The 27287-nt window shown below is 34.5% G+C and overlaps 1 protein-coding gene across 1 annotated transcript in view; it reads left to right on the top strand.

Moving 5' to 3' along the window:
* LOC131843847 (ankyrin repeat and fibronectin type-III domain-containing protein 1-like) overlaps positions 1-27287 on the top strand; it is a 273742-nt gene that overhangs the window by 235441 nt on the left and 11014 nt on the right. The window contains exons 7-11 of the mRNA XM_059192602.1: positions 18030-18191; positions 18876-18954; positions 19638-19741; positions 25557-25677; positions 26486-26593. Of these exons, the coding sequence (XP_059048585.1) occupies positions 18030-18191; positions 18876-18954; positions 19638-19741; positions 25557-25677; positions 26486-26593 (574 nt within the window). The remainder of the gene's footprint in view (positions 1-18029; positions 18192-18875; positions 18955-19637; positions 19742-25556; positions 25678-26485; positions 26594-27287) is intronic.

Here is a 27287-nt window from a genome sequence, read left to right on the forward strand (position 1 = left end):
ACTCAACCATGTGGAATTTCGCTAATTATTATTCTAAAACTATGTAAACAACAAGACAAATATGTCCTTAGAAATGTAGATATTACACGGCTACGTCACAACAAACAAATCTCGGTCGTTGTAGCATACTTATTTCAAACAAACGTATCAGATAACTTTATCAAATCGAAATGATTGTAGAATTGAGATCAGTTTGCCATACGCGTTCCTTACGCGCAGATACAGAGGTCGGGCTTCTGCGAGCTTTAGGTCTAGTCGCCGGAATCAGGGCCGTGTTACCACGCTGTTGCAGATCGCATTCAACACTCCGACGCCGCTTCGGGTGAACGTCGGAAAGCGACTCACGTAACTATAGTTCGAGTGAATAGAGTGCGCGTAGTCGATCGCGACGTGCAATGCCCAGGGCCCCGCGAGCCCCTCTACCCCTCACAGGGCTATGGAGACCCTCATCGACAAGTTCAAGAGGGAGCAGGGAGGTCTACGACGTTCCAGATCCGTCCGCGCTTCCTTACGTATGATAGGGAATCGGTGGCGGTCAACGAAAGAAGAAGACACATCAGATGAGTTAGACAAGATTAAACGCAGTAGCTTAGTCTTTACGACTCAGATTTGGAGCGCCGATAAGGAATACGACGTTGCGTATACGGGCATTGACGGTACTTACAAGGTGAAGACGCCGGCGATGGCGCGAAAGAAACAAGAGGTGGTGAAACAAAGGCGAAAAAGTGGAGACATAGACTTGAATTTAAAACCACAGCGACACAAAAAAGTGGAGAAGTCGAAATTCAGTGATTTGTTTACGAATAAAAAGCAAAAAAGTGTATCGGCAAAAGAGCTACTTTTGCCGGAGAAGATACCACCGAAAGCAGCGGCAATATTGCATATACATTCCCCGGAGAAAGGGAAAATAAAGTTAAAAGGGATGGGTAAATCAGAATCGGCGAAATCTATGACGGATTTAGTGGTACAGCAACGGACAAGGAGGGGTTCTGAGAGCGACATGTGCCCGAACCAACCCCGCGGATGTGTGAACCCCGCTTTCGTTTATAGCACACCACCGAAGGAACGAAAGCTGCCAATGTCACCATCAGCTTATTTGAGTACGTAATCTATTTTATAGTCACTTTTATGCATGTAATTGTATAATAGACTTAAAATTTCGTCATCGACATGTTGATTAAATTATGTAAATGACAAATAGTCTAAATAATTATGAACAGTAAAATAAATTCTTTATTTGCGAAATATCAATGTTTGCAAAGAAATGATCTAAGAAAGATAAATTATAAACGCTTTGAGCTAGATTTTTTATAAACGTCATTCAAATGAGACGTACGTTATCAAAGTAGATGGTTTTCATAAGATTTAAAATGTAATTACAACTGCAGAAATTCGTAGTCTTTTTATTTTAGGGATTACATTTTGTAAGTATTCTTGAATTATTTATGGCATTATAATAATACTACAGAGCCGTCTCTCATAGATCATTTTTACTCGTATATGACTTTCTTTAATATCATGACAATCATAATATATCTTTCTTACATTTTGAATACATTATCTAAAATTTCAAAAATCAAGTTAAATATTATAGTCATCACAAACAATCACACATCAAAGAATCAGTGTAATCCAAAGCGGCACATCGAGGTAGCTTACCTAAGATACTGGCAGCTTTGCCTCTTTGAATGACCATATTTACCCTCTGGGCGAAGTAGCTACCAGCTCAGAAGTAACCTCGATGAGCCGCGTTGAAATACTTGAACTTATCTTTCATTATTGCTGAACATGATTTTTAAACAGATAAATATGGGATTGTTCACCCTCCTGTGTAAACAGTATACTCTGACGGGATACCAGTGTATGATGATAGGATAAGAATATTATAGATAGCAGTTCAGTTAGCCCATCGTACTTACACTGCTAACAATGAGGCCCCATTACTGACAATATTCTTTCTTCTGCTAAATATTATTAAATATTGAGGTTAGATTGAAGAAACGAATGAAGAACAGAATGGTTAAACGTGTAAAAAGATAATCCTTACTCTATACTAATATTATAAATGCGAAAGTAACTCTGTCTGTCACCTCTATCTCGCTTTAAGGCCAAAACTACTTCTACTGAAGCGATTTAAATGAAATTTGGTATACAGATAGCCAAGACCCTCAGAAAGGATATAGGCTACTTTTTAATGCGATAAAAGGATTGAAAGTCGAGATGAAAGTTTGTATAGAGGTATCATTATTTTTAAAGATTGAAATTTATTTTTAAGGCTGTTGATTACATATAAATATATATATATGACATTAAATGTTTGCAAAAATTGTACCCTTAAAAACTATAATAGGCGATGAAAGTTTATATTGAAATTCGTAATTTTTGAAGACAGAACGATGAATCTTTTTCTTTTGCTTTTTACAATTAGCCTAAATAATTATAAATACGATCAAAAGCCGCGTGCACAGCTAATAATGTAAATGATTTCAATTCACTTGTGTGTTTGAGATTACATACTCGTATGTAATCTCAAATGTATATATACGTCAATTGTCCTTACCAAGTAATTGTAATGGCGTGTATGGAAGATATTGTATTATGTTCTCTAGTTTTTAGTTATGCCGCTGTTATAGGGCTTGGAATGGTAAACAAGCTAATGACGTAACTTGTGGAAAGTAGTGCAGTACGATAGACATGAACAACGCTATGGATATCATAAGTTTGTGAGTATGGATGTATAGATGATGGACGTTTGTCTTGCACAAAAAAACTATTGAACCATTTCTGATGAAACTTGATACTAATATATATGCGTACATCAGAAAATACATCTTATATAAGTTCTCGTGTCACAATGTTAGTTACCATATTCCTGGCTGACAGGCATATTCCAGGCTGACAGGCTGGCAGAGTTGACTGATTTTTATGAAAATTTCTAAGCATATTCAGTAGGTCTGAGAATCGGCTACTATCTATTTTTCATACTCGATTTCATAGTGAGAAGGGATGTCCACTCTTAAAATTTTTTTTTATTTTTTCGACATAATATTTTATTTTTATTGTGATTTAGCATTGAAAAATACATTCAACCCGAAATTTTCGCCTTTATCAACTCTAATTTTTTAACAGCGGTTTTCATTTATATGGCAAAACAACGTTTAGCGGGGTCATGTAGTATAAGACTATAAATTTCAGCGGGTGTAACCGCAGGCATAGCTAGTAACTTTATACTTGTAAAACAATATTATTATGAAATATATTCTTTAGGGTTAAAAGCGTTAACATGTAAATTAATTAATCATAATAAATCTTTTTATGTATCTATGGTAACTATGGTATACATGATTCGTTTTAGATGTCTATGGTGTTTATTTATAGGCGACAGCTATGGTAGTTACATTCCATCAGGTGAAAGTAGCAGTGTGCTAAAGTAATTAACAGTTTTAACTTAAATGTCTTAAGTCATTTACGTCAAATCTTTGAAATTATTTTTTATGCTATTGATTAAATGTAAATAAATATGACATTAAATTTTTGTAAAAAAAATACCCTTTATATTTTTGAAGATATCAAACTTTTTTCTTTGGATTTTTGTGTTAGATTTTTAAATATATTTTTCTTTATTCGGAGGAACGAGGATCAAGTCTTATGGAAAGTGTATAATATGAATGTGGATGGATGTAAAGGGAGGGACGCCCTAAGAAAAAATGGATGGATTATGTGAAAGATGATATGAATAAAAGAAGAGTATGTTCAGATATGACGACCGATAGAGAGCAGTGGAAGAGAATGACATACTGCGCCGACCCCAAATAATGGGATAAAGGCAAGGAAATTATGATTTTTCTTTATTTGGTCAAGCTCACACGGATGAAGTCGCGAGCACAGCTACAACATACAATTATATGGGTTTCATAAGAAATGTATATTTGTGCTTAAAGACGTCATAGCACGCAAGTATTATAACATATCTTGTTTCGCAATTGGGTTACCGCCTGAGGTATTTGACATTCATTATTCAATCATTTAATTTGGAGACATATCAGATATGTTAGAGTATATTCAATGTCTACTCTCCTTGCTAAATTGTATATTGTTCCTATATATATTGAAACTGTAATATATGGAAACAATATAACCAAGTTAGTGCTAAATTTAAGATACAATAACATAACATTCAGCTTTCGGCTCGTCACATCTTTATCACAAAGTGTGTGATAAGTTGTAACGAGCCGAAATCTGAATGTTTGTCTGTTAAGGTTTTACGTAAAAACGGCTGTAGAAGTATATTCATAAAATATATTTTTAAACTAGCTGTTAGCCGTAACTTCGTCCACGTAAAGTTTAACTTATTTCTATATAATAAAATATTTGTAAAACAAACGTAGTCTACATTACTCCTTGTAAGATAAATTATAAAGGACAAAAAATTATAAATTATTTTTTCATATAAGTAGGTACCGTACATACCTTTATATGCATTTATTGAAATGCTGTTAATTTGAAATTAAAACAGACACTTCAAATTTATTTATTTATACAGATTTATTATTATTAACTTAACATTTTATTAATATAGTAGGTTCCCTTAGCCTATAAGGGAACCTACTATATTACTAAAATTAATAACATTATAGTGTTATTAATTTATTTACTATTGGGTTTATTTAGTACCTGGGTAGGACACCCAGGTACTAAATAAACCCAATAGTAAATAAATTAAATAAGAGCGTTCCTCAACTTATATGTTGTCTCGTATACAAGATATTCAGATAAACAAAAAACCAGACAGTTTTACTTCATCATGATTTCACTATTTTATTAATGTGAAAATAATAAAGATATCTGACGTGTGATGTCATCCATTAGTTAGAGACCTAAGGCGGCCGCTCCCTTTAAATGTCATAGCGAGTGAAACCGCAAGATACAGCTAGTTAAAATAATCATAAATGCTTGTAAAAAATAACGCATAGTAAGTAGAATATCACGTTCTAACACTGCATAGTTAAAAACCTGTAAATAATCGCAAAAAACGGTTTTAAACGCATCATTAGATACAGTGTTGCAATGTGCCGTAATTATGCATTTTGGTGGAAACCCGGTCAGGACTTTATATGGTGGTGTACGATGCAGTTGGTTTCGTAACTTGGTAATTAAGTACCTTTATTACTAGTCGTCTGCCCGGGTTCGGCCGGATATCATTATGTCATTGTGAATTTTGAAACTAAAAAATAATAGACTAAGTAGCTCGGCAAACGTTGTTTTGCCATATAAATTAATTTCGCTATTAAAAAATAGAGATTAATGGTAGAATGGAAGGTTGTATATATTTTTAATGCCTAATCATAAAAAAAACATTAAAAAATTGCAATGGGCCACCGTTAGCGCTTCAGGGTATGTTTTTTTACCCAACTATTCTTAGAATACATATAATATATATAATATTGTATTTATGAGTATGATTATCTGTATCTGTCTGGGTGTTTTCTATGTATATTATATATGTATTTGCAAAAAAATCTAAGTAATTATATAAGTTGTCGAATACCCATAAAATAATCTCTGCTTAGCTTGGAACTAGATGGCATTGTTTGAATTGTCAATGATTATTATATTACATCCTATTATATGTACTGAAAATGGTCTAGCATCCATAGAGTCTCCAATTCGTCGACGGACAGCGAGGATAGATATTATCACCTCTGTATCGGCCCGTTTGTCACATTATTCTCAGAAACTTTCCTTCGCATGGTTAAATAGAAAGGGCAAACGAGACTCAAAGTAGAAGTTCAATATGGCTAGTTTTGGGAATTGTTCACTGCATGATCGATGGGAAGGCACGATTTCAGAAATGTGTAAGTAGTATTTTAGTACATTGATGAATGGCCTTATAAAATTCAGAAATGTTTAATATTGTTGTACATTTCTTTGCTCCGCAATCTTTAGAAATTGTCGAAACTATTCGCGCCAATTTTCTAGCATAAAAAATATATATAAATTATTAAAACCAAAAATACAAGAGAATCATACCTCTTATATTTTTGGATGATCTCGAGATATATTACTTAATAATTTTAAATCACCATTTCATATATGAAATCATACCAATTAACGTGGAAACTTCACACGTTTCATCATTCACATGGCCATAAATGTAACATCACATTTATGCATAAACTTGAATATATATGAACTTATTAACTTAGATAACTTACAGATATATATATATATATATATATTCTTCTAATAAATATCCAATTTTTTTTTACTTCTACAATCAATCCCTATTTATAATAGCGATAATCTGCAGCGTCTAGTGAATTGTGACCTTGGAATCTCACCAGTCGGCCTGTAAAGGAGTGTGGGTTTTTCCATGATCGCAGACGTTCTGCAAACTCTCGCCAGTGGCTCTGTAGTGGATGCCACACCCCGGTAAACCGCGTCGGCTACCTTAGGGGGCCTGCCGTTATTACAGCGGATACCTATTATATCCCGGTGGAAAAGGCGACTCATCGCAGATATGCAATGGCCTGGTGGACGGCTTAGGGCAATGATAGAGGACAGAGTTATCATTGGCCAGACACATCATCTGAACCTGTCTCCAGTCGTATCGGTCTCACCGCTCCACTGGATCAAGATGGGAGAAGACGAGGGTGTGCACATGAGTTTGCGCGTACGCTTGTGCACCTAAATATCTCCTGCGCAACTAACTGCTTATATATGACGGAAAGTCCCGTGGCGATGGGTGTAGAGAGGTCCCGATTTGATGCATATTGGGCTTTGTCTGAGACCTGCACGCGGGCGGCTCTGGGGGTGTTCCTAGAAGACCGTGGTCGGTCCTTCTCAGATCAGGGGGGACAGAGAGGGCTCGGCAGCACCTGGAGCGGCAAAGCAGCCCTATTCAGGGAAGCACTGCTTTCCCTGCTCAGCCAGGGAATAGAGGTGGCCTAAAAATTGCTCACCCCAACAGACGGTAGCAACCGCGGCTGCCTCCGCATCGTTAAACTCGCAGTCGACGCCACTACAAATAATAAAATCCCTATTATGACATTCGGCGCGTGGAATGTACGTACCCTGCTTGATCGCGATGAAAATATCTGCCCCGAACGGAAAACCGCCATTGTTGCCCGTGAACTTCGTCGCTATGATATAGATGTGGCTGCTCTCAGCGAAACACACCTGCATGATGAAGGGGGCTGGTGGAACGCGGTGGCGACGATTTCTTTTGGAAGGGACTCGCTGCCTCTGAGACGCGTCGGTCAGGTGTTGGATTTGCGATTAAGAATAGACTTGTTAACCAGCTACAGTGTGATCGGACCGCGAACTGGCCTACACCTGGACAAAGACAACTTTCTTAATCTCATCGGTATCTTGCGCCGACTATGGATAAGTCTGATGACATTAAGGATCAGTTTTATGAAATATCGAAAGCGTAAGACCTAAAGACAGATTCTTCTGTTTATTTAGGAATATATTGTTGTACAGCTTTTTCAGTTTATGTGCACAATTTCATCTTGCAATAACTACCTTGTTTAGGCTTCCCGCTAAATACAAGAATACATGGATGCACCCAAGGTAGCAAATTGACTACGCAATCGGTCGGCAACGTGACGTCTCCCAAGTCCTCGTCACCCGCGTCATGCGTGTTGCGCACTGCTGGACTGACCATAGGCTTGTTGTTACTAAGTTGCGTCTTCGCCTCTATCGAAGATCTGGTAGATAAAGCTCAATGCGAGTCTTAATATGGGCTTCAAGATCTTGAGATGAGGAAAGAATATGCTCGATCTTTGGTCTCTGGTTTGCCATCCATAAAATTTGGATTGCGACTGGAGTGCTCTGTCTTCTCACATACTGAACACGGCCACAACTACTTTGGGCAGTAGAGTCCGTAAGAACGAGGACTGGTTTGATGAGAATGATGAAGTATTGACGGAAGCAATTGACAAGCATCGCCGTCTCCTCCGACAACACCGCGGAGCTGACCAAAATGTGAGCGTTGCGGAGATCAGACAAAGTAACCTGCAGCTGAGGCGATTATCTAGGGAGGCCAAAGACAAGTGGTGGCGAGAGAAGGCTCAACAGATTCAGTGGCTCGTTGACACGAATCAGCTCGGAGAATTTTACAGCGAGGTTCGGAAATTAATTGGCACAACCTCTATTACCAAAATACCGCTAAAGCCGCTGTCTGGAGTAGGTTTACTTAAGAGCAAAGAGGAAGTACTTGCACGATGGGCAGAACACTTCAGCACTCTGCTAAATGTGGACCGGGCTGCGGACCTGGAACACATTCGTTCGATTCCGCAACAACTGCGCTGGACGAGACACTTTAATTGCTCTCGCCATCAAACAACAGCAAAATAAGCGTGCGGTGGGCATTGACTCTATACCGGGAGAAATACGGCGGTGATGAATTGCATTCGGCTATATGGGAACATTTTGTTCGTATGTGGCAAGAGGAACAAGTCCCATCTACTTTTAAAGTATCACGTATCAGGGCCCTATATAAGAACAAGGGTGACCGGTCCGATTGTAATTCATACCGTGGTATTTTACTATCAGTCCCTGGAAAAGTCTTTGCACGAGTGTTGCTGAACCGCTTTATGATCGAAAAACTTCTTCCCGAAACCCAGTTCGGCTTCCGGATATGAGGCTATATTCTCAGTACAGGAGAAGAGCAGAGATAGGTCGTCCTTTATATCTCTGTTTTGTTGACCTTGAGAAGGCCTTAAGTGTGCCTCAATCTCTGGCTTGTACTTCACAAAATCGGATGTACAGAGAAGTTCGTGAGACATCTAAGATATAGTGCTGCGTCGCTGTTAACGACGAACAGTCCAATTTTTTCCCCGTCACCTGTGGGGTAAAATAGGGGTGCGTTCTAGCACCCACATTGTTCGCGTTATACTTTTCAGTCGTAGTCCAATAACTTCTGAATATATATATATATATATATATGCCGTGATCACTGAGTTGATGTACGCTGATGACCTGTGCTTCTAGCAGAATCCCCAGGGGGCCTGCAACAGCTAATGTCCGATTTCCACGATAAAAAATTTGGCTTAAAAATCAGTGTCAAAAAGACATGATGTCTTTGGATACTCATGGTCGCGAGTCACTGAATATTACTCGGAGGGGATGAGCTGAAGCAGGTGGACAAGTTTCGCTACCTAGGTAGCACAATATCATCTAAGTGTGATTGATGCAGAGATCAACAGCAGAATCGGTGAATGGCAAGCTGGACTCTAAGGTCTTTAACTCGCACGACTTTAGGTTGGCAACGAAGATCAATGTCGACATGGCAGTCGTGCTGCCCAACATCTTATACTCTGCCGAAACGTGGACAGTATATCACATCCGTATATATAGTGCTTATATCATATATGGTCTGACTGCGTACGGAATACTGAATAATTGAGTCTTATCTTATGCGGCGTAATCGGTGGTGTGGGCATGTGACGCGTTGATTCAGAACTTGAGGAAGGCAAGCGGAAGCATGGCGGACAACTCCTCAGGTACAAAGATGTGCTGAAGCGACACATGAAGCAGTGCGACATCAATCATTCGATGTGGGAGCAGCATGCTGCCGAACGGCCGGAGTGGAGAGAGCTTGTTAATTCTAGCGTCAAAGCTTTTAAAAACCGGCGGCTCCTTGAGCTGGATGCCAGACGTGACAAGCTGAAAGCCCGACCATCTGCGGCTATCAGCTATAATTATATGAGCGGTGTGCTCTCATGCCCGCAATGTGCGAGGATTTTTACACACAAAATAGGCTACATAAGTCACATGCGAGCACATCAACGACAAAATCGGAACTGAAGATAGTCGCCGTGGCCGAAATCGGCCTGGATTACATCATCAATAGTACATTAATAATTTATAAAGCAAAACAACATTTACCAGGTCAGCTAGAAAAATTATATTTTTTTTATTTGTCGGCTAAGTTTCTACGAGTTTCTGCTATTTTTATTTGAACTCGTGATCTTTGGTGTCTGAAACAGCTTAATAAACCAATACACTATGGTGTTCTCTAATTAAATTTAGATTATCACAATAATAAATAGGAACGAAACAATAGGAGCTTTTGTTCTGTACATCTATTCGTATTCTCACGCTCGTCAGTGGAAATCCAGGCAGTGTAACAAGCGCAAATAATTTTACTGTCATACCTTTATTGGCATCCATAAATGCTCTCACTGATGAGAAATATTTATTTTCAAAACGAGGCATTTGATTTTTAATTATTTATTTCATGAGTTTTCACAATAAATGATTGGTAAAACTAGATAATATACATAGGTATAGGTATATAGATAGAATGTACTTTATTTGTAACATACAGTAAGAAAAGACATCATTACATAGTATAAAACAAAGTCGCGGTCGCTGTCTGTCCGTCCCTATATATGCTTAATTGTTCAAAACTACGCAACGGATTTTGAAGCGGGTTTTTTTTAATAGAAAGACTGATTCAAGAAGAAGGTTTATATATATAAAACATGTACACACATGCGAAGCCGGGGCGATTAGCTAGTAAACAATATAATAAAGGATACGTATAATGACAATTAAGTATCTTAATTTTATTTAAATCTACAATTTTATATATATTTTTCGAAACCTGCACTTTTAAATATCTAAGTAATTAACATTTTATTACTCAGAAATCGAAGGAAAATATTATTAATAAAAATAAAGGCAGTCGCGTGAAATGAAATTATGTATTTATTCCATGAGCCAGCATGATGGTTGATTAAAAACATAATATTACAAAAAAAACCAAGATGTATATAAAGCTACAACGTCTAACTAATACTCGTATTTTCTGCAATAAAATCTTAATTCTTTAATATTTGGATATTAAAGAAAAATAAGATCCAAATAATCCATAAAAACATCTCCAAATTCACAATACAATATAATACTCATGATTACCTACAGTAAAATAAGGTTAACGTACTTTTCCTTATTTTTGTTGTAATCACATAAGTATATCTTGTATTGTAAATAAATATATTCGTTATGAACTATCTAGTTATTTTATTTGATGATCATAATTTATCATATTTACGATTATTTATTAAACTAGCTGACAGCGTAACTTCGTCTGCTTCACAATGTCCCCATTTTTGCAACATTTTTCATTGCAGGGCCGATACTATTGGTTGTAGCATGATGTATGATAGTCTATAAATCTCACAAATGCGTGGTTTTTTATCGGTAAAAGAATCTTCAAAATCAGTTCAGTAGTTCCAGAAATTACCTCCGACAACCCACTTAGGCTATTTTTAATTAAGTATTTTTTTTATTTCTCTTATATTGTAATGGGTTTACATTTCAAATGAGTGGTAGAATCATATCTATCTCTATTCTAAATCCACGCGGGTGACAGCTAGTATAACAAAAAAATTACTAGGAGGTTCATGTGTGGACGAAAGTTGGTACTTACCACCTGAAGTACCATTAGTATAACCATTCCAATTATATAAAAAAAAATACAACAACAATCTTCATATCTTTTCCAAAATGCTGGCTGCGAATTCGGAACGGACACAGCAATTATAATTAAGTGTATTATTTTAAGAAATATGATATCACATTAGTGTTATGTAAGTTCCCCAAAACAATGGCAAATGTGTGGGAGAGTTCCCCACTTGTAATGTAGTTACGGAATATGATCATTATCTTGAAAGTGCAGACATTGACCTTTCGAGTCCGCTCGTTTATTACGAATTGAAACTCTTTTTTTCACTTTCGTCTAGAAATGTCATTGTGAGTTTACTTTTATTTGGCCAAGTTTTTTTTTTCGTCAATTTGATCACACATATATAATATAAAACATTAAAAAAAAAACATGAAAGCACATAAGCATCAAGAAAAGAAAGTTTTAAGAAATTAAAAAAGAAAAATGAAATATATACTTTTAGTTTTTTTAAAGTTATTACAATTATACTACAAATCATCAGCACCTACTTTCAATTTCTTTTATTTTAAAGTCACCAAGTTAAATATAGATAATAAATTGGCCTAAAAGTAATATGTTCACATGTATCAAACATATGAATATTTATGGAACAAAACTTATGATAATAACTTAAGAACCATAGACAAGAAAAAGTGAAATACATAAAGTGTTATTTGTTTTTCATTTTCCACTTATGTGAGCGACAATCGACATTTTCGCCATCTTTAAACACGCACCTTACTCAATAATAAAATAATATTGTTATAACGGCTTCTTTAATGAATATAACGTCACAGTATAAATAATAACAGTGTTACGACTCAGTAGTTACGTCTGCATTTTAATACGGTACTAGAAATATAACGACACTGACGATCTAAGATACAACCGTACCTAAACATTAGAAACAGCAATTTCTGAACATTTATGTGTAAAGTAAATTATATCTACTAAAAATGTAGTAAGTATTAAATCTTTATGTAAACTTGTCCAATTTCAAAATCGGGTAATAAATAACTTTTTAATAGTAACCGCAGCGTGGTATGTTCAAAACATTTTCCCTTTCCATTCGAGAGTTATTAGAGAGAAACCACCGGTTTTGCATATTGAGATCAGGAAAACCGCCATCTTAATTTCATTTCAGTAGTTTGTTTGGCTAAGCTTTTTTCAACTATATACTGTATCCTATATAAGTAAGTGGGACATACTATTATACGTTGTTGATTAATAAGGTGTACTAATGTACAAGGTAGGTACAAGATGCTGTCGACATAAACTATCATGACCATACTATGGACATATTAAACTGCTTTTTTCTGATGACATGAACGTCGTCGTCAGCTATAAACTAATTTGATTACTAGTATTAAATTGAACTTGCACTCAACCTAGTTAGCCTGCCAACTCATGTCACTTTTGCACACTTAAAGATTTTAGATATTGTGACTACACAAGAGATCGAGATAGTGCACACAATGCTTGGGAGTCCGAAAACCGCGCGAGCATCTCGCATCTCAGTTGCAATTATGATACTGCAATGGACTGACATGCTCGAGTTTTTATCCTGCGGTCAGTTCCAAAATCAAACATTTTTAAATTTATAAAATTTGTGTTCCATAAATTTTAGTGATGTTATTGTATTGTGTTGTGTTTTTAATTTTTAGTTTTGTGTTGTAATTAATTAGTTATATATATCGATACTTGAGACAGAATGTCAGCTAACAGTAATCGCTTCCGATACAAGTGTCTGCATCACGCCATGACCGATTTTGTAGATGTCATTTCTCGTTCTATACCGCGGCCTCGTGTATTTCCGCTTTGTGCCGTACAGAACCGATACATCACTGTTGCTTTCAAATCAATTTTTTTTTTTAATGTAATAGACATGGAATTGAGTAACGATTCACGCGATGCGTGTACACGTTAGTGAAGTCACGAGCGTTAGGAACAATAACATGTACCGTGACTTTATACCACATAGTAATAATGGAAACCTTTCACCTTGTGTTTTATAGGAATTAGTTTCGTGACGTACTTTCTTTCAGTATCCTTGATATTTACATCAATAGAAGTATTTATTAGTCATCGTCATCAGTATATATTTTTTGTTTTTTTTTTTTACAAAAAAATTCTCCTACAATTTTTTTTTTATTTTATTGAATATTTTTTACTTTTCTTATCCTAACTTATAATATTTATATTTTTCTTAATTATTATTTTTTCTTTTCTTCCGTAATCATATCTTTCATTTTTTAATTTTCTTTTGTATTTTTTCTTAAACATATACCTATGTATATACAGATATCTAGTACAAATAAACACAAGCTCTGCTTAACTTGGGACTATTGACGCTTTGTGAATTATCCTGAATTATTATTATTTCTTAAGTACCTGCTATATACCGGAAGTGCACTAACTTCGCGTGTAAATTTTGAACGTAATTGCTGCTAACCTTAGATTCTAAAATCGAATACATTTCAAATTGTTTAAGAACCGAGCATAAAAAGTATAGTATTGTGACGTTGAATAGTATCTTAATAAAAGACAAGTTGTGGACTTCCTTAAAAAACTTGTACAGAAACAGCTATACTTGATTGTAAACACTTTTTTTAACGTTCAATTTCTGAATTAATTAAACGACCGCATAATTTTACTATTACATAAATACATGTTCTCGTGCAATTGATCATTTTAATAGATTAACAAGTATAAACCTGTATACGAAACGAAAGTGTTTTTAAATCGTTATGTTGTACAATAATAATTCCATGCTTCCATATATACTAATATTAAGATAGAAAAGTGTCTGTCTGTTTGTTACCTTTTAACGGCTAAACAACTGGACGGATCGTAATGAAATTTTACATATATAGATCGTATCACGAGAACGCAGATAGGCAGGCTATCTTTTATCCCAAAAATTAATCTGGAAGGCAGTGAAATAAACGTTGAGAGTTTGTACAGACGAAGTCTCGGATAACTGCTAGTATTAAAAATATGAATAATGTGAATCTGCATTCCGAATAAGCGGTAGAATAAAAAAACTTGACTATTCAAAAGTGCTTATATTAAGTTTATTTGAATAAAGATTATTTCTATTTCTATTTAATCACAAAAAAAGTAAAAGAAGTTACTTTTTCCAATTTATATAATTTTAAACCACTTGTAAAGTCAAATAGATTTTAAAACGCATCGGTTTATTTATATTTGCTTATGGGGTACCTCGTGAATAATTAATTGGCTTCTAACTTTGGAAGGGCTTTCAATACGCCTCTGTCTGCACAGAAAGTTAAAAAACAAACGATATTTTTGTTTATTTGGTTTTGGCGACCAGACAACATAGCCTAGCTACTTGAATCATCCTGATAGGCTACTATTTAAACAAATATTATTATAAATATAAAAACATAGAGTAAAAAGTAATAAATAAGCATAGCTCTAAAAAAAATTATAGTGACCAGAAAGGGAAGACCCTTCTGTATTCTATCTATTATTTTGTTGTTACACACTTATTTGTTACTTTTTAATGTAAATCGTAAAATCTGAAGTTTTTACAACATCCAGACATGAAAACATAATTTGAGGAATAAAATTTGAAAAAACCGTTTATAAAAAATCTTTGGTGGTACAGAAACATCGTTGTTTTACTTATGACTTTCCTGATCTAGTAATTATATTATAAATTTAAAAAATATTATTAGAGTCAGCTAGTGACCACGGCTAGTGCAACCTAGTTGAAATGTCGATAGAGACCTTTATTTGCTATAAAATTATTCGTGTTAAAATTTAATACTATGTTCATAAATTATTTACACAAAACTTAAAAATTCTCTAATCACTGAGTACATAAAATAGACCTAACATAATAGACTGAACGAATGAGCAGTAGAATAAAATATATGACTTTTCAACGTGCTTAAATTTAAATTTATTTGAGTAAAGAATTTTCTATTATTTTCTATTCTACTATAGCAGTGGTTTCGTCTGTCGATGAATCCTCTATACTATTATTATAAATAAGAAAATTTGACTGTTTTTTTTTTACCTTTTCACTATTAAATGGCTGTACGGATCTTAATAAAATTTAACTCTAAAATAAATTGTATGACGAGCATGAACACAGGTTATCTTTTGTCTGAAAACACCAGACGAAATCGTGTATAATAGCTAGTCCACATGTAAATTAGGGTTAGATCTAACCGTGTTATATATATATCTGCCGTCATAAATTGAGGAAATTGGATCTGTGGTTGCAGTAAATTATCATATCATAGGAATAGAATAGAACGTGCATACGATGTCTTACATTTTGCCATTCATTTATGGGCATTTTGTAGCTACCATGTATAAGATCGGATCGTATTTTGACCTGCCATAAGCTGTATACCAGTAGCATAATCTATTTAGTCTGTTTAAATGTATTGTTAACACACAATCACTTTCTATTTCTAACATCATTTTACTATAACTACACAATAGAATTTCACACGTTTTATTTGTTACGCAAAACATTTACGATGCTTGATAATGGGCCGTAAATCAAGAGTTGTAACCGCGACGAATATGTATGTTTATAGGTTCCTAACAGGCGAAGTTACAATAACATATGTTCACAGTATTAATTAGTGATATAGGAGTTTGTAACAATCGTTCTTAGTAACAACTTTGACTTCTTAAGGCTGACTTATGCGGGCGTCGAAACATTTTATATATAGATATTTGCTAAATGTAATGCTGTCTCTGAGTATCCTTTTTCGAACTATTCTATTGCTGTTAGCCGTCCCCCCTGCCGCTCCATATTTCCGAAGAGATCAAAAAGGAGAACTGTAGCTTACTCTGACTATACCTGTAGAAACAACGGTCATAGTGATTTGATGTTCCCCTGTTTTCTACTCCAAATGTTTACGAATTTTAATAATTTCTAAGAAAATATTTTTTGCTATGTTTTCCTTTTTTATTTTCATATGTCATTTTAATGACGTCTGCTTACGGCCGTTTTAAATAAGTAATTAGTCATATTCATTACATTTACTCACTAATTTGAACATATATAAACAGTTTTTGTATTAATCAGTAAATGAATCCAAAATTCTCCGTCCAATATTGTTATTATTTATTCACAAGCATGTAAGATATATCCATGCATATATTTATCAAATATCAGAGGTCTTAATTCGAGTCATGCATACAAACAAAACTTGTACATTAATAATATGGCTGTGCAGTTTACCTTGTACACGTGGGCTAACCGCCTAATCGTAATGTATTGCGTGCTCCCATATAAGGCTATTGTATATAACCTCGAAGCTGCCTTGAGGACCGAATTCATTCGGAAATCCGCCCGAGTACGTGTACAGGTGGTCATAAGAAAGATAGATAGGTGAACAAACACCTTTTTTTTATAACTAAAATAGCAAACAAGTTTCTTGCCCACTTGATAGAAAGTGACAACTATATATCTTCATGTAGGCGACAATGTAGCCACATCTAATTCGTGGTCATTCTAGAGGATGCGGTTATCTGTACAAAGATTAGATTCTTAGTCTTTACATGGGGCACCCATGTAAAAGACTTTGAGTCTCTCTATTCTTAACTCTTTTTCACATAACATGAAATTCTGAAGAATTTTTTTAACAGGGTATCTTATCTAGTGTTGAACTTTAAACCTTTTTTAGTTGAATAGGAAACTGCTTGTCGATGCCTCCAGAATTAGAGAAACCCACAGGACTCCCTATGAGTTATTTCTATCATACCTAGACGTGACGTTTATAAGATCAAGTACCTTAAAAAAAACATGTCAATCAAAGATGCCTATATTCGAGATGTAGCGGACCTATCATCGAATATAAAGCAACAATCATAGATAGCTTAGAGCTACCGTCAAAACAAATCTGAAATAAATCTTTCGTAAGCATAATGACATTTTTATCAGCATCTCCATAGGTATTTCCAATACATAAGAAAATTGTACCTTTGACTGAAATAATAAATCATTTGTCAGATAAAAAACATATTGTTGCTTGTTCATCGGGCTATTGAGTCATTTAAATTTTGCCTACCGATGACACTAGGAAATCATTGTAATACATACAATCTTACTTATGTTTTAGACGAAAGTTATTATAATTTCATTATAATATTGGATAATGAATACCTATAGTGATATAAGTAAACAATTTTTTGATTTGATACAATGTATTTTTGATTGATGAACAAAGATTTTTTGATTTGATACAATGTACAAAATATTTTACTCACTGTATGCCCTCCTTTATGGAGTCAAAGGCATACACTTAAGATGCTGCACAATGCAAACACGTTTCCGTTCACAATTCATAAGAATTTCAAGTTATTATTTTCATATATTTTTCATTATTTACTTTAATTAATATCTACCCAATGTTGTTTTATTTCTAAATTGCAATTATATTTGCCATATTATGTGCTTTTGATTTGATTTCTTGTATTTCTAAATAATTTTGTTTATTTCTTTATTCAAATAATTTTTGTTTATAGTTTTTTTTTGTTCCATTTTTTTTTCTATAATTTTCTTTTGTTTTGTTTTCTTTAGAGTTTCAATACGGCGCACTCCTCGAGGGTTGTGGGGGGGAGCTGCCGTCGCTAAGTGCATGCGCCCCGCTCCCCCCCAACTTAGATAAAGCATCACGACGTCAGCAAAAGGACGCGCGCGCACAGCAAGATAAAATTGCACAAGTTAACATACATTTGCATGGTATTATTTTTTTTGTTTTATTATTATTTTGCATTTCATCTTTTATTTTTAAGATACCGATAGACTTATAAAGCCTGAAATAAATCTATTATCTTATCATAATTGTTGTCAATGAATGCTCCCTCCGAGCGATCCCCCGTCCAATTTAAAAGGGATAGAAATTACGACGGTCTGAGCCGACGTACAAAGCCCTAGCGGTGCCCTCAGACTAAACTCGAATCCGTCAGGCAGGAGATGGCCTTCAGCCGATCCATAAGTCCTGCCGGGGTTTAGAGTGTCAGCTGCACTCGCCCCCTATCGTTCGGTAAAGCTGTAAAAGGCAGTTGCGCCTAACAGCATTAGAAAAAATTGGTAATAAATACAAATCCATGGAACAGATCTATGTTATTACATTTATATTTAGTAAGCTGATCACCTATCGGCCAACATGAATAGATGAATGTAGAAGAAACAAAAAAGTTTTAAATCAATCACTGGTCGACCTGATGGAATATGGTAATTAGATAGGAAGTCTAGTGTTGACTTTTCAGCGACCAGACTACGACTGTCTGGTCTGACAAAAGATCTCTCCTTAGCTAGCTCCTTGGAACGTGATGGCGCTGTGAATTGTTCTGTGTTATTATTAATATTATAAATGATAATAATTATTCTGTGTGTATAAAAATAGTACTCTTCTTGTTTCAGCTTTATTTGCGGCTGTAGAACATGGTTATTTGGATAAAGCAAGAAACATATTGGATTCTACAGACGTGGATGTCAACAGGTAAATTTTACTTAAATTTACTTTTAGAGTCCCTTATGCTGTCGATTTTATTCTAGATAGGCCGTCTATTTAAATATGTTACCCTAGCTATCCCGACATACGTTACCCAGTTTTAACTATGAATATGAATTCGCATTGGTATATATAATAAAAAAAATCCGCGAAACTTTCCTATTTTTTTGTTTCATAAGAACCTTCTGCTTACAATAACAAACCCAACAAAAAAATTGCGAAATCGGTACAACCATTCACGTGTGATGCCATGACCAAGTGAAAAATAGTAGTATAAAAAAAAATAAGGTTTTATTTTTATATAAGCGAAGCCATAATATATAATAATACATTTTTAAGATTTAAAAAATGATGAAATTTAGTTTTAATAACGAGGTGCACTATTCATCAAGTAGGTCGTAAGCTTATTCTCCATTCCAATTCAGTCATTCATAATTTAAGAGCCAAGCTCTCTGTGGAGCTTTTGCCACTTCCATCATGCTCTTTAAATGTTGATACACGACCCCAATTTTGTATTTAATTTGCTTAATGTAACTTGCTGTACCTTGGTCTTCCCTGCGCCTCCTATGTTTCCCGCCGTTATCCCTTCTTCTATGTTTCCCGCAATACTAATATTCATAAATTCTGTTACATAAAAAATTATATACTAATGATATTATTTTTATCTACAGTCTTAACGCCGATGGACTGTCACCCTTGGATGTGGCAGTGCTCTCCAGCAATCGAGGTCTTGCCAAGATGCTTATGGAGTTTGGGGCGAAAGAAGGCAGTCAGTGTAAGTATCTTACGTGCTATGTTAATTCTGTAATATATATTTTTATAGCATAAGGGACAAACGAATTTGCGGGTCACCTGATGGTAAGTATTAACCGCCCTCCATGAGCACCCACAACACCAGGGGAATTGCAAGGGCGTTGCCGGCTTTTTAATAAGGAATAAGCTCTTTTCTTGAAGATTGCACTATAGTATCCGTTCGGAAATACCATTGCAGAAAGTTTTGGATTTAACACACGGTGAAGGACCGGCATCATCCAGATGATCAGGATGGTATTTTAATATTATTTATAAGTAATAGTTTCAGACGGGAGTAAATAAAATTTATATCTTACAGATGCTATATATATCTTACATACCTATATCACAACTGTTATCCTAGATGTTATAATAGATGGTTGAAACAGAGACACTGTCAATTGTCAATTACGTAGTGGTTGAATCCAATAGAGCAGAGGGCGAGCCTACCGCCTTCACTTACATACATATAGCTTTTCCATCAGGGAGTTGGTCAGAGACAATATTCCACACAGATGTTTTTTTAATATCGACCAGATATGAACTCACGACCATTGAATCTCATATTGTCGGCCGATATTTCGGCAGTGTTTCAACCGGCATGATCACGTGTAAACTAAAGAATACGTATGAATAATGACTGCATCAAATTTATAACAGTACATTGAATCTAAGTCATGATAATAAACCATTATTAGTCCACGGTACATCTCATACCTAAATATAACACATGTATGTATCTTCACAACTGTAATCATTTTCAATTGTCAACATTAAGCACGTGACGCCCCACGTGTTTCAGGCGTCCATAGATTACGGTAACCATCAGATGGGCCATATGCTTGATGCATCATCGTGATATAAAAAAAACACATTTTAAAATAAAATGTATTGAATTACTATCAATTTTCTAGTACGCATAGTAATATCTGCTTAGTTTAGGATTAAATGTCGCTGTCTGAGTTGTTCAGAGTTATTTATTTATAAATAAATATAATAATATACATACAATCATATAATTTACACGTTATTCCCCGTTCCCGCGTCTTCTCTTTACTCTCTGATCTAACAATATTTCCTATTGTTCGAAAAACAAGTAAATACTGTTTTCCTCGAAAGTAAATCACGTCTCCCTGTAATAATGGATGAGTTACTACAAATTATGTATGCCGTCATTGCCGGAAAACCGAAAACTAGCGTTCGCTTTCTTGGCTAATAATAATGTATTAGATTATTGGATTTGTCTGAGCTAATGAAAGGGGTGCAGAGTTTAATTACGGAGCAAGTGACAGATATACATAATTAATTAACACTATTGTTCGTAGTTAAACTAAAAAATAATATTGAGTTCTACTAGTTACATTTTAAAACTCATATTTCTTTGCCTTCGCACTAAAAGTTCTGCTATCTAGAAAGAGATATACAGCTTTAGCTTTTTATCCTTTTTAGATTCATTATTTGAATTTCATTCTTGTATTCATAAATGGAAACACTCAGAAGTGTACATTATATATTTAGCAGTTGTTTAACACAAATCCTGCTTACCTTAGGGATATAAGGCGTTGTGTGAAATATCATGGGTTATTAATGTTATTAATAGGCTAACTCAGAGGTAATGAAATTACCCTGGATTATTAATATTACTATTAATTAAAAATTACTATCGACTTGATCTCATATAAAAATGGTAATTTACAGCCTAGACAACTAACTAACACTGGTATTCCGACGACCAGAGGACCGTTTCAAATCACAGCGACCGACACTGTTACCGTGTAATTAAACGCGATAAAACGATAAAGCTAATGAAAGATAACACGAAAACAACTTATCTAACTACAAAACCCTTATTAAACATAGTACACAGATAAGAAAACTCAGTGAAATAATTCAGTTATTCGCAACATACGGAAACCTTAACGAGATGTGAAAGACATACAATGAATAAAACGTCGCCGGAAATGGTTCACTAAGCAAATCCCTAAACTCACTGTACTAACACCTCCCCCATACGAGTCGTCGAGACAGTGGTTCCCAAATAATAGTCCACAGACCCACAATTGTCCGATAAATCCAAATTATACTTCGCGATAAGTTTTCATTTTCGAATTATACGTTCTAAATTCAAATTACACATTTAGTAATAATGAACGCGAGGAACGAGGTGTTTGACGTTACAATATGAAATGAATCCGTCAGTTAATTGTACTATTTCTTTTTTAATATATTAAGTAACTAGCAACCTACCTAGGCTTCGTTCGGATCTACAGTGTATGTGATGGAGGTCGTATATAGATATATTATTACATATATTATCCATTAGCATTTAATATTTTGGTAGATATGTTCAAAACGACAGTGAATACTGTATTAAGGCGGTGGACAGAATGAAAATTCCAAGTTTACTTTATTCTAACTATTTATTAAGAAATATACCTCCTTCACTATAATTGACCGATATACGAAATCTACATATGTCCTTCATTATCCCAGATACATTTATATACTATTTATATGCAGTATTGACTACGTAGTGTAATATCTTTATGTCTAAAGAAATCAAATGGTCTCTAGTCAAATAAAGGTTGAGAATCACTGATTTAGGAAAACGTGATTTGCATTTAATAAACGTCCCCAAAGGGAATTTTCTCGAATCCTCGTCGGTTACAAAAAGTTTTCTGTAAATAAAACATTACGTGCATGCCTTCATGTGCCAATCCCGCAAGCAGGTAAGCGAGCATCGAAATATAAAATGTGCCGTCAGATTTTGTATTATTCACTATATCAAAGATTCAGCAGTTACTAAATGAAAATGGTTTAGGGACTACATACCCGTATTACAGTTATCAGCGTACTTTTTTGTCCGTCAAAGTACAGTTATTAGCGTACTTTTTGTCCGTCTAAATTGTCATAATTGTTTGTTGGGGGTGTTAGTAATGGGAAATACCCCTCTATTGCTACAAAATCTATCACGTCGGATCGACTTCCAGGCGTTCTAGAAACCATCATACTTAATTCCTGGTGAAATCATCGTGATTGGTTTATTGAGTAGACTTGACGTCTCATTCTAACATCTGCAGTGCGCTGTGGCGCAGGTAGATACACCATTCACACCAGTGTATGTACGTACACTAAAGTTACTGTTACAATTCAAACTTAAATGTCAATTAAAATAAATATATTTTGATAAAACAACCCTATATTTATTTATTATTTCTTACATATTTTTTAAAGCTTCTCGTACAACTTACTAATTTACAAGCTTTGTAAAAACATCATACGCCTCACCACAATTACAATTGAAATTAAAATAAATGAGGAGCTCATTTTTATTAAATCAATAGATGCTCTATTTCTATCATCCCGCCACTTAGTACTTATTCAGTAAATGCTGAAAACATTATTTTTGTTCAACAGTACAAAGTGTAATCCTGTTTAAAACACTATAGTTGGCAGCCCTAGCCACAACACTATTTTAGAATTGCGAGAAGCTAGCAACACAGGTAATGGCAAATTTGATTCTGAGATAAAACGATGAACTATAACTTTATTTTCTAGTCAAGTGGACAACATTGGAACTGTCCTATTTTTATGATTATTACATATATCATCTGTCAATGTGGTAATCAAAATAGTAGTTTATTGACATTGGCGGAGATAATAAACTCTCAATAAATGCCGTTATCAAACGGTTATCGGACAATCGCATTCGTTATTGTTTTTGATTCTGCTATCGTTATCGTATCGTATAGTGGCGTTACGATTGGTATTTTCGAGTGTGACGTCACATTCTATAAGCTTAAACGTAATGATTATTTGCTTACTGTATTAGGTGGTTAGCTATTCATATGATGACGTATATATGATAAATAAGTAACAATATGAGATCATATCGATAATGGTGGTAATTATTATTACATGGGTTGTGAGAATTGAACTGCAAAATATTTACCTTCACACACAGTGTTGATACTAAATATTTATATTTCAACTAAATGTACATTTGGAAATAGTTGAATTATATATGTTAAAAATTTGTAAAATTGAAAACTGAAGCATAAGTACATATATCATATTTAGTAGTTTATATTCAAAGATTTCAACTTAAAAATTTTAATTTACAAATATTTGTTGTGACCATACATTTTTTAAATGGCGACACATTCGTTTATTATCGTTATGGTGATTTCTTGTGCTTTACGAATGAGCGGTAGTAAAAATATGTAGGAGTAATAAAAAGTACTTAAATTTAGATTTGTTTGAATATTTTTTTTATTCTATTCTTTTCTATATAATCATCTACGAAAATTATGTTACGTTATCTACGTAGTTTGTAATTATTTCCGTTATTGTCTAAAAGTGACTACATATGTAGAGTCGTGAAGACCGAAATGTAAAGGCAATGAACGATTGTTCAACCACGGGTAACTTTAGAGGAAGAGTCAGCTAACAGCTTATTTGTTGTTACCTCATAATATATATACGCGTAAATATATTACATATTTTATTGAAATTTTGGGTCTACAATACATTCATTTTAATTTCTAGAGCTTGCATTTATAACTCTGAAAAAAAAAGGTTTTTTATATCTCGATAGGTGGAAATAATTTAGTAACTATCATTAGTAAGTTCATTTAAGAGTTTTTAGGTTCTATAACATAGCTACACATGATATCCAAGATTAGGGAATTCAAATGAATAATTTAATAAATAAAGATGCTATTCATGTAAATAGGCGACTTGGAACCCCCTTTTTAGCGATATGCAAATCCAGTTATATGAAAAATAACAATTAGCCCATCGAGGGCTAGACCAGAAAATGGCGACGATGGTTTCCCAGGATGGGGGCGTGGAGGTTACCCAAAGAATATATTGGTAGTAATGTTATTCACATAAACGTTTACCATCGCCTATAGATAGATGAATAGCTTTACTAACAATCCCTTCTCCCTCTATAGTCGACGATTGCCATTTGTTTTATCAAATTGGCTATCAGCTTGTTTGCAGTTCCAGTTATATGAAAAATAACTTTTCATTCAGTATCAGTAGGTTATTCACAATGCGTCAAATCCGTTAGGTAATACAATCATCCGCAGCTGTGACGTAATGAGATTTCGTTATCTGTGCTTATACTCTGCTTATTTTTTTTCTGAATGGAAAATTATAACTAATAAGGCACAGGTATTAAATATCTAATCAATAGAAGTCAATCAAATTAATTAATTAAATTATTAATAAATGTAATAAGACAGCTTTTTATCGAAATATTTTTTATTATTTATACGTCGTTACTTTTTTTAGGTATTAGGGCGTTCTATCCTAATGTATATGGTTAGGCCTTAAAATGAACTAATTGTATAATAGATTCTCATTATCAGGATCAGCCGTACGGCCCGTGTTGACAACGCTGTTGATCAAAGAATGTAGTAATTCTTTGGTCACTGAAACCTTAGAATAGTCTTCAGAAATTACTCTTCAGTGTAGACTGTATTCAAAAAGCAATTTAGTTGCATTATTATTATATCATATTGTTATTAGTATGGGACCGGCATATCTGTTGTTGTTTTAAAACACCAGTGTATTGTGGTATCAATATTACCACTGTGCATCAGAAACCCGTCACCATATTTGCGATAACAATTTCAAAAAAAGACTTATATTTCTAAGTAGTGGCGTAACGGCAGAGAGCGAAAGAGATAGATGTATTCATAACGTACAGTCTTCGTATAGTCTCCCTCCCTCATAGTGTTCATATGAAGTTTATGTACTTTTTTATTTATTAATATTGTTTGTTACAGTTAAAATACCAGAAGCATTAGGTGCGCATCTACGGCGATTGACGAGAGAAGCTGAGTCGCGACTCCACGAGGTGGTCGGCTGTACCCAGGATAAAAGCTGTCGTGATGATACTTGCACAAGGTACAACATCTTATATATAAAATTCTCGTCACAATGTTAGTTACCATACTCCTACGAAACGGCTAGACCGATTTTTACGAAATTTTATATTCATATTCAGTAGGTTTGAGAATTGCCTACTGTTTAATTTTCATATCCCTAAGTGAAGGGTTGTTCACCCCTAACATTTTATATTTCTTCTTTGGGCATTTTTTTTTATAATGTGGCATTAAAAATACTTACAACCCTAAATTTTCAGCACTCTACCACCAACCCCTATGTCTTAAAATCGATATTAGTACCTGCATTTATATGACAAAACGTTTGCCGGGATAGCTAGTATTTAATATATATTTATTAGCAATTTAAATTAAAATCACACCATAAGAAACATGACGTTTTAGTACTCTGGAATGACAAGATATCACGTTTGTCACGGATAAAGTGATGTCCGTAGTACTGTTCATGGATATAGGCGACAGTTACCTTCAGATGGATCGTCAGATTATTTGTCATGCCAATTACATAGAAAAAAAATCAGTTGTAGAATGTATACGAAATCGTCTGCGTGCCCAGACAGAGTTGCCCTCTGTTTTATGTTTTGCAGGGCAAAGCGAATGTTTGGTTGGTGAGATATGGTAGTGAGTATGTCCAAAAATGGCGAAGCAGATACTTACAATATTTTTATTTTAAATAACTTTATTGTCCAAAGAAATAGTACAAAAAGCAATAAACAGTAGAAGTAGAATTTAGAGTTTGCATCTACGAAGTAAAAAAAATATTGATCATTTGGTACCGATGGATTAACCTACTGATCGTATAATTCCAGGTCTTCAGCTGGCGGTCAGGCAGCTGGTACCACGGGCTGCGCTGGTGGCGCCGGCTCTGAGAAAGACAAACAAGCACAACACTGGGAAAGGAGAGTGCGTACCCTGAAGTGAGTAAATTAAATTTTATAAAATCAATCTATCAATCAAATTAAAAAAAGCTAGGGAAACCTATCTTACCAAATCTATGTTACACAAAATCTACGTAGGTAAATTCCGAAGATTAAGTTTCCACAAAATCTATATTTCGATAGTATAGTATGTCATAAAATCTATATTTCCATAGTATCTGTAATTTGTGTACTTTGTCTCTTATATAATAATAACTCACACACCCGTCTATTTCAAAGCTAAGCTTGTGTATGGGTACTAGACAACTGATAGAAATACATAAATACATTGTTTTCTATTCATTCATAATTTAAGAGTTTTCGATTTTGATACAAATTTTTCATCATTTCTGTACAATGGCAAAATGCTGTCAATTTTAATAACACGTTTGGATATACGTTAGAATATACATCAATCAATTATCTATATATAGTATATCTGCTTATAAACATCTTTAATCTAGTATCTAATATACCTACGCATATTTTTGTAGGCTTTTGTATCTATATTAGAAACCTGCTCACAACTCGTCCGTTTTGTTCGTGGGCTGCTCGTATAACGCCTTTTTGTTCGAGTCACCGTTCATATACCGCCATCTTGTGCCCCACTATTCTTGAAAAACCGGAAGTGATAAATAAACCTACAGTTCTATGAACTACTATGAAGTTGGCTCATAAATGTGAATTCCTTTAT

Source organism: Achroia grisella, unplaced genomic scaffold, assembly GCF_030625045.1.
Source record: "Achroia grisella isolate CSIRO2021 unplaced genomic scaffold, CSIRO_AGI_Agris_v1 utg352, whole genome shotgun sequence".
NCBI classification, from domain to species: Eukaryota; Metazoa; Arthropoda; class Insecta; order Lepidoptera; family Pyralidae; genus Achroia; species Achroia grisella.